Below are 9637 nucleotides of genomic sequence, written 5' to 3'. Positions count from 1 at the left end.
AGTGTATTTTCGGCGGAAAACTAAATATTTTGCGGGCGAAAAACGGCTTATTTTGCTTATATTTGCACCACCATCGCTTAGATCTCGTATGAGTTCCTCATTTTTTCATACCTTATCACAGTTAACGTCAAGAACTGCACAATTGAGGCAAATTAATAACGAAACTGAAGAAAGTGATTTATTTTTATAGTCGCTTCTGAGCGAATTCACAAATTCCCCACTGGGGCTTTGAGAATTACTAACACATAAAAACATGGATTTTTCTTGAGAACATCACTCTTCGGTTACAGTGTACTTCTGAGTCGCTCGACTCTAATCTGAGTCAGTAGCCTAATTTATGTATGGAAAAAACAGCACTTGAACGATCGTCGACTGTGCATTTACTTCTGAGGAAGTTTTAAAACAAGCTTTTTTTATTTGCGAAAGTAAAACTTGCCGAAGAAACTGCAAGTGGTAAGAAATCATTTCCATCACGGCCTCAAAACCCGAAAAACTCACCCAGTTTTCATGCTTTTCCGATAACTGAAGCTGATGTTGTGAAGTTGTGTTATGAAATAATTGAACGATTTGTAACGTCGAGCGGCACTAACTGAAAACATTAAAATAACTGCAACAGCCCATTAGCTAAAACTCCTGGATGGTAATGAAAGTGGCTGGTGAAACTGAACCTGATGGCTGGCGAGTTTAAAAACTCGAGTTGAAAATTAGGCGGCGCTCGCTGAAAGCGAGCTGAGGAGGAAAAGAACGAGGAGGGACTTAAAGGACAGAGGAAGTTGGGACATGTATCGGATTTATGTGTACCGCCTGACAAACGAGGGCTAAGTTAACTTGAGGAAACTTTCTGCAGAACACACATTTACCGCTCAAAGTGTGATGATATTAGGAAACTTTTCGGGAAACTTTAAATATAACGTTGTTCGGTGGAAAAATAATGGCGCGCCCCTTTTAACCGATTTATACTCGGGCCTAGGGGTTTATTGAAACAAATGATGTATTCGAAGGGAGCAAAAATGCCTTATTCGTTTGGGGAAAGCATTCAGTTTGTCCACTTTTGCTCTAGAATAATTTGCTGTATTTTCGTGCCTTTCCAACCGGCCGATAAACTCTAACTTCGGTTTTAAAATAGAGAAATCGAGCAAATCCTCCCTGAGGTAAGCCACGCAATCAGTTTGATTGGCTTGCGGACTTTTCCGAATTGTCCACGTTCTTAATCAGCGATTTCAACCATGGCCATTGACTGAATGAATTATCCTTTCCTGGAAAGCCTCAGAAATTGTCGAGAAATCGCCAAGATCCTTGAGCGTAATGAGGCAGAATGGAAGACTGGTTTGGATCGTTGTTTCGGCTGTTTTCCTACTTGAAGTTGCTTAAAATTTAATTAAACCGGGATTCGAAATCGGCGCGGGCTTCGGTAATCATTGACGGTTTGTTAATTTTCGGCACTAATCTGGTGCCATCCGGCAGAAAAAAGCGAAATTGGCTCTGGAAAATCGATCGGACAATTTTCAAATGATACGCGGATATTATGAGGCACTTAATAAATTAATTACCGACAAAACTGGAATGGATTTGCGCGGGTAATTGCTTATTAATTATTTAAAGGGCCCGCGCGATACGACGCAGCCATTGATATTTCAAATTGCGGAAAATATTCATCCGGCTATTTAATAATTCCTGGATGCGGCGTGAATTAGTGAGCACTGGGGAGATCAATAGTGTTATTCGATCTATTTACTCAGCTAGGCCAAGGAGGGCACGGAATGTTGCTACTTCACTAGGCTAAGTTCTAATTAAATCCACTCGGGGCACTGTCAAAAGTTACCTGGCTGGATATCAGAATTAACTAATGGATCTTCCCAATTTCCTATTTATGAGTAGCTATTGTTCCCCACCGTAAACCGGTTCCTGCAGGAATACGTTGCGAAATTGAATATGACCAAGAATTAATGACAACATGGACAAGGGCCTGCGGCAAACCTGAACATGCCACCCTGATCCATCACTTAATGTTGACTGATCCACATTCAGGATTCCTGTTATTGCAGCTTTTATGAAAATAACGCTGCTCTAATTAGTCAGTAGTTGCATAGTTTCGTTCAAAACACGTTACCGATGCGTTATTCCAAATATTTGGCAAACGTTTCGGCGCAGCCATCAAAAACTGACGAAAAATAGCCGGCTAATTGAGTTGCACCTGATGATGAAATATGCAACAGTTAATTAGATGTGCGCTAGTTTATTTTCGGTTCGCATCGGTTTCACAGAGGCGGAAACTTTCATTCAATTTTCAGTTTTAAAGCGAATAGCTGTTCAGTTAGAGCAGATGGGGTTTCTGAAATGKTCATAACTCTTATGCGTTTTGTCCGTCCGTTYGGAAGTGCGYAAGGAAGYCTGAAAAAAGTTGAAATTCTCCAATTAGAGCAGATAGAGCTTCGAAATTTTGTGCAATTGTCACAGACAATTCGATAARTCAATGCCCCAAATTTTGCTTCATTTAGTTCAGTCGTTGATTTTTGAGAMACTTTTGAAYTTCACATGTTAAGCGCGCAAGGACGCCTTAAGCATTGAAAACTGCGCAAATAGAGCAGATAGAGCTTAGAAATTTTGTGCCATTGTCAAAAACAATTCGATAAATAAATGCACCAAATTTTGCTTCATTTAGTTCAGTCGTTGATTTTTCAGAAACTTTTGAACTTCACATGTTAAGCGCACAAGGACTCCTTAAGCATTGAAAACTGCCCAAATAGAGCAGGAAGAACTTAAAAATTTTGTGCAGKTATCACAAACAATTCAATAARTAARTGYACCAAAYTTTKCTTCATKTAGTTCAGTCGTTGATTTTTGAGAAACTTTTGAACTTCACATGTTAAGCGCGCAASGACKSCTTAASCATTGAWAACTGCCCAAATAGAGCAGRWAGARCTTARAAATTTTGTGCAGTTATCACAAACAATTCAATAAATAAATGCACTAAATTTTGCTTTGTTTAGTTCAGTCGTTGATTTTTGAGAAACTTTTGAACTTCACATGTTAAGCGCGCAAGGACGCCTTAAGCATTGAAAACTGACCAAATAGAGCAGGAAGAATTTAAAAATTTTGTGCAGTTAGCACAAAGAATTCRATAAATAAATGCACCAAATTTTGCTTCATTTAGTTCAGTCGTTGATTTTTGAGAAACTTTTGAACTTCACAYGTTAAGCGCGCAAGGACTCCTTAARCATTGAAAACTGCCCAAATRGAGCAGGAAGAAYTTAAACATTTTGTGYWKTTATCACAAACAATTCAATAAATAAAWGCACCAAATTTTGCTACAYTTAGTCCAGTSGTGGATTTTTGAGCAAGTTTTGAAGTTCACGTGTTAAGTGCGCAAGTACCGATTGAGTTGATTATGGCCGATAGAGCGTGGAAATTTTCGACCATCATCGAACAACCTGAGTGAATAAATCTACAAAATTTCACCACATTTAATGCAGTGTTTGATTTTCTTTAGAACTTCGGGCCTAGTGGGCCTGATTAAAAATCCATGAGTTTCAATGTAGAGTAGATGAGTTTTCAAAGTGGGGCATAACCATAGAAGCAAGGAATGCTTTTGCAAATATTTCAATTTCGGTAAATGCTAGAGATCTGGGCAGATAGATGAACAAATCCAGAGGCGAATAGAGAGCGTCCAGGTTCGAACGGTCTGTTTTTGGAACGGGCCTCCGAATTCCCGTCGGACAGTTTCGATAAAAGGAAGAAATAAGGGAATGCCAGCGATCCGCCGGCTTTTTTAATCTGGTAATGGAGTCGGACACATTCCGACGAGTAATATAATGGAACTTTTAGGGTACACTGATACGGGCGCTGCGGCAAAACTATATTGGATAAGTGGGCGCTTTCGAAATGGAAACTCGATACATATTGGATAAGTTTTCGCTAAGATCGCCCAAAATTCTATTGGTTTTGAAGAATTCGATGGAAAATGCCAGTGGATTCATTTGGCGAATTGATTTCGTCCCGCCGGACCGTCCGGACTGAGAGCACCAATATATTTAAATAAAGGCTTAAGCCTGATTGGAGGTTTATAACGGTCAAACAAATCCCCGCGCTTAATAAAATCACAATGTTTATGCCCATTAACAAAATGGCAATATTTGGGCATGCTAATGTGCTCGAATATCGCTATTAATTATTTAATTAATTAATTTTAGAGCACCCCAAACTGCCGTCGCTCTAATTAATTTATTATCTCGAAAATGACATATTTACCCGTATAGCGGCGCATTTCTCCGATATGGAGGGCCCGAACATTATTTTATTCGGCAAACAAACAACGACTGATGCGAGGGCAATTGAAAAACTCTCAAATTACCGGACAAACAAAATTATATCTATGAAAACAACATTAGCGGACCTTGCTAATTAATTATTCGCATCATCGGGGGGTTTATGTAATGGACACAGTGTCACTTTCTAGCAAATCAGTTAAAATGGGCATTTTTTTTCCAGGGGCGGTGTAATCGAGAAAAACCGCCTTGCAAATACTTCCACCCACCACAACATCTCAAAGACCAATTGCTGATCAACGGTAGGAACCATCTAGCTCTGAAAAACGCTCTGATGCAACAGATGGGGCTCTCACCTGGACAACCCCTTGTCCCTGGACAAGTACAGGCAGTGGTAAGTCTTGTTTAGCTGTTGGTGAGGCGCTTTGGATGCTGATTGTCTGTTTGTGGGATTTTTTGCTGTATTAACCGTTTTTTTTTGGGGTCTTCAAAGATGTTTTTCTAGTAGAAAACTGCCTTTGTTAATGGCTTGATTGTGTTGCGGTCTGGCCTTTTTTACTATTACATTTAGTTTCTACTAATTTTGTGTTGGTTTTTGAGGTGGAACAGCCGACTGACAGTCTCCCTTTGACCTTCTTCCCATATTTGTCCATGACACTTGACGAGCAGTATGCACTTATGGTAATCATTTAATTTGCTTTTTATATTATTTTCGCTTCTTTCAATGGGTGGTTGGCTTTGGACCGGCAGCGATTGACGTGAAAAGCCACTGAGTCGGCCCAGACCCAATCCCATAAGCGCTTTGCCTGCTTCGCCATTAATTGCTGAAAAACTGTCCGTTTTTTGTCCTCAATCTCCCATTGTCTGTTTTTCATTTGCAAATACGTTCACTTTTTTCAAGTGGGTTTTGAGGGCAATGATAAATCATTCTAGCTCCACTACATTCCCATTGAAGTTTGCCTTCTACCTGCTTTGCATGCTGCATGTCCATTAGGCTAAGTAGTTTGTTGATCTGGACATTGGGGGAAATTCTGGATATTGTTTTCSAAATTTGTCCAACTATGACAGAAACTTTACGCGRATCAGTGCAGAAAGTCTTGACAGAAAGAAAACTTGACTGTATAAATGTTGAAAGTTTCACTGKACTCGGATTTTTCAGAATCTTGKAGTGTTCAATTGAGCATCCGCACATTTCAGGTACAGCAGTTTCACACAAGCTTGACTTTTGCAAGTCGAGAGTTTCACTTGATTGAAATCTCTATAACAATAAAATAAAAATAAACAATAAAACTTGACTGTAATTTTTTTTAAATCGCACAAGGTAGTTCATCAAAAGTCAACTGTCGCATTTGAACCGAGAAAATGTGGAGAAAAATAAGAGAAACTTGCATTTGAAAATTTAGAAAGTTTCTTTCATGGGGTTAGAAARTGGGATAAAACGGCTGAAAACTTTCAGCCGTTTTACAAATGATTAAAGTGATATTTGGTCATTCATTATTTTGCCTGTATTTTGGAGTTTCGGGACAAATCCTACATTTTAGCAGATTAATACCAAAAGTTGACTTTATAAATGTCTAAAGTTTTACTCAATTCGAGTTCTAGTTTAATTTGCTCTAGTTTCAAGAGAAACGAAACGCGACTTTATAAATACACAGTTTCACATAAATTATCATTGTGAATTACTTGGCGTAAGTGTCTATTTGAAAACGTCTAATTTTCCATTAAAAAAGCTAAAATGCCCTATTGATTTCAAGTTATTGATGGAAAACTGGGCTTCATAGATCTGGAGAGTTTCACCAAGTTTCAATTTTAAATAACTGTCAGTTTAGGCCCACTAGTTGCGTAAATTTTTGATCAGAGTTTCAAGTCAAGTTTCACTTTGACGCTAAGACGTTCGAATTCGGATTTTAGACGCTTTTGCTCATTTCTTCACGTCTATTGGAAATGTTTTCAGTTTTTATTTGGGCCAATATTTCTTATCAATTTTTGATGGTTTTTTTGGGAAACTACTAGAAAAAAAAGTTCACGCAATTGCTCTCCAATTGCTTGTGATTGATTAACACTTGCAACTTTACAAACAGTTAAAGAATCAAAAAGTTTCCAAATTATGAACGAAACTTTACTTAATAAATGTTGAAAGTTCTACAGGATTCGGATTTAGGGCTAATTTTCTAGAGCATTTGTGTCTTAGTAAACTGAAAGACTGTAGTAAAACTGGGCACAAACACGCATTGAGAAACTGTTAAATTTCCTGTTAGGGTCAACATGCAACATGCATGAGTTTTTTGTAAGTTTGTTATGCAACAGTTCTTTTAATAGCGTAATTGTTGTCATCTGCAACAATCTCCCTACCTTTCCAGTTGGGGCCAAAATGCTCCTACGATTTTAAACTGGAGTCTACGAATGCAAGATGCACTTTAATGATGTGTTAAAGTTGTCATTTTCAATAGATGCGTGTCCAGGAATTTTTCCCCCGTCCAGCCCTCCTTGTGGCGTGTCCAGCGCATTCCCTCTTTGACTGATTGCCAATGAACTGTTTTTCCAGGCTGCAAATCCGTACCTAACTGGAATGCCTCAAGTAGGCAGCACCTACAGTCCCTACTTCGCTCCAGGACCGATAATGCCCACACTGATGCAGGACCCAACTGGCGTTGGGTCACCGCTTGGAGTCGTTCCTCAAACTGTTGTTCAACAGAAGATGCCCCGATCCGATCGGTTAGAGGTAAGGCCATCCGGTTCATTTCGCTCTTCGTTTCACGCGCCGACTGGCATATCGGACGATTTTTATTGTGCAATTGGAAAACTGCGTCTACAACATTGCGGCCCCATATTTACATCGTCGAGTCAATTTTTGATTATTTTCGCTGTTATTTTTTCTTTTGCAGCTCCATATTTGGTGCCAACTTCTTAACCAATCAGCCACTAATTGTTCATCACTATTCGTTGTTTAAACCGTGCATGCCTTGATTATTATTTTTTATTTGATCATATTACTTTTTCTGCTTTTTATTTTGTTTTTGCAGGTATCTTTTGTTGGGTTTTTAAGTCCGGGGAGTAATTTGCCTAGAGGTAATTAATTGAATAACCCACACAGTACACTACTAACACCTTAACCCCAGGCTAACCTCTCTAGCACACATAGACGTAGACGTTTTTTCCTTTGTGTATATTGTACATTTTTGAATATACATTTTTGTTTGTTGGTTTCGCCCCGAATGGAGGCAGCATTTATTTGTTAAGCAGTTTGATTAAATTCCTCGACTAAACAAGTAAATCTGCCTCGCTTTCAAAGTTTTACTCAATCGAACCACTATACATAAATCCTCCTTAGTTGTAAATATGAGTTCTAGTGATTATTTTTGTACCGTCAAAAACCCTCTGAGCACCTGTAACTTTCTATCGACTTTTTTCGTTATTGTGCACGGTGTGAACTATCCGGCTAAAGTTGCGAGTTTCTCCGTAGTTGTTAGCAGCTGCCCATCAGCTCCTTTTTTTTGAAGCTCTGCCAGTAACTTTGAGCTTTTTCGATAGAAAGTTATTCAACATAGATGGTCATTTAGCTGCGCGCCCCATCATCCTTTTGCTTTCGTTTGTTATCCACAAACTCGATTTTTTTTTGTTTGGCCAGTTGCTTTGGTCCATCGGTTAGTAGGGGCGTCACAAGAATCGAGTGTTTGATAAGCAAGAGTATCTACAGTGTCCAGAAAGTCAATGGCAAGCTACTGGCCCTTAGGGCTCTGTGGTGTTTTATGCTGCGGAATATCGTTGCGAGATTGCGTGTTTTCCTACCAAAATCCTCGCTTCCTTTGGATTGTACCATTAAGTTTTGCTGGGGAGTGGGTAGACAGTTAGAGCAGAGGGAGCAGGGGTATTTGGAGTCACGCAGATGCTCGCCTCTCCTACAGTGTATCACTTTGATGAAACTCTTTGCTCTAGAGGTGATTGCCAGTTGCACTCTGCAACAAACTACCACGAGTCTCTGAAATGTGAGGTTGGAAATTTCCTCACACACTAAGTCCTCTGTATCTTTTGCTTAAACAAAATGTAGAAAATGACCTCACTTTTAGGATGCTGTTTACTCCTGAGCAGTTTCCCTTCAGTATCACTCTGCAACTGTTCTCTCCTTACTCTTGCGACATTCATTCGGCAATCTACCTTGAAGCTGTTGAATGTGAACTTTTTAGCTTGCACATTGCCATGACTTCTGACATGGAGAAGATATCAATCCTCATAGTTGCCAACTTTTCCTCAATTGTTTCAATCCCATCTGTCTCTCTATAATCTCATCTTCCTCGTGACTTCTTGCTTGATTCTCTCCGACCTTTAGGCTCGTATTTATAAACGTTGCCCAAGCATGAGTCGAGCCTCAAGTACGATACTTGGCTGCTTCGATTGCGATTTATAAACGATTCTCATTCTCAAGCCAGTGCTTACAGATTTGCTTGCTCAAGTATCGGTCGACGGTGGCTTGAGTATTGCTTCTGCCCAGCCATTGGTCGAGATTTACGGTTTTTAAGGTTATATTACTGTTTATGTTATGTTTTTACATTTTCATTTTTTGATTTTACTATCGTATGCAATATAAGAATGGACAAGGTTTCGAATATTTGGTCGTAATAGAGGAGGAAATAAACGAAAACCAACGTGTTAGTAAAATATATATACGAGATGGCAATTTTCGTAGAATTTCGGAAAAGGTTTCGGTTTTTAAAGGCCACTATTATTGAGGTGATATTACCTTTTTAAATGAACCATTATTGAAAGCGGATAATCGTGGACTACCAATATCATATATCACCCTTTACTCAATTGCTGGTATGTTCAAGAGTTTATGCAAGTAGCTTTCTATTTTAGAGATTCTATAGAGCAAGTAGCAATGTTTCTATGATTCCACGTCTACTTTCCTACATAAAGTGTATAGTATATTGAAGCTTGTGTCCGGTAATTTTCGTGATCTTTGCCAGTCATTCAGCGGTTCAAAAGACATTTACATAATAACATTGACGCCATCTTAGATTCGCCAATAGTCCCAATATAACATTACTAAATAAATACTATATATATAGTAATGTTATAAATAAGTTCTTATACATCTATACTCGACCGATACTTTGCCGAGAATTTACGAAGTATTGTTTATAAATCGTCTCTCTTGAGGGCCTTAAACCTGATCCTCATATTGCACTCCCATGACTTCAACCTTAATGGTTGAGGTTTGGTAGGTTAATGTCTTGAAGCTCAAACCGTTCTGGACCCCCAGAATGCTTCCCTTCTCGGTCGTGAGCCACTTTTTGGGTGTTTGGCTAGGCGCTCCCGAGTAACAGCCATTTGCCCCACACTTACAACTCCTAGCCATCTGGGGGTTCCAGGGG

General features: G+C 39.2%; 1 protein-coding gene across 11 annotated transcripts in view; it reads left to right on the top strand.

The window, feature by feature from the left end:
• LOC109537553 (protein muscleblind) overlaps positions 1 to 9637 on the top strand; it is a 153081-nt gene that overhangs the window by 117824 nt on the left and 25620 nt on the right. For 8 of the 11 annotated variants that reach the window (XM_048662547.1, XM_048662542.1, XM_048662541.1 and 5 more), the window contains exons 2-4: positions 4489 to 4659; positions 4866 to 4946; positions 6811 to 6987. In XM_048662547.1, coding sequence (XP_048518504.1) covers positions 4600 to 4659; positions 4866 to 4946; positions 6811 to 6987 — 318 coding nt within the window. In that variant the 5' untranslated portion in view covers positions 4489 to 4599. The remainder of the gene's footprint in view (positions 1 to 4488; positions 4660 to 4865; positions 4947 to 6810; positions 6988 to 9637) is intronic. The other 3 variants (XM_048662544.1, XM_048662551.1, XM_048662550.1) reach the window with 1 other exon arrangement.

This window comes from Dendroctonus ponderosae, unplaced genomic scaffold (assembly GCF_020466585.1).
Source record: "Dendroctonus ponderosae isolate FM_Combo_2020 unplaced genomic scaffold, Dpon_F_20191213v2 Dpon_F_20191213_11, whole genome shotgun sequence".
In the NCBI taxonomy this organism is placed as follows: Eukaryota; Metazoa; Arthropoda; class Insecta; order Coleoptera; family Curculionidae; genus Dendroctonus; species Dendroctonus ponderosae.
The sequence above is the reverse complement of the archived record's forward strand: the minus strand, read 5'-3'. Positions and strand labels throughout refer to the sequence as shown.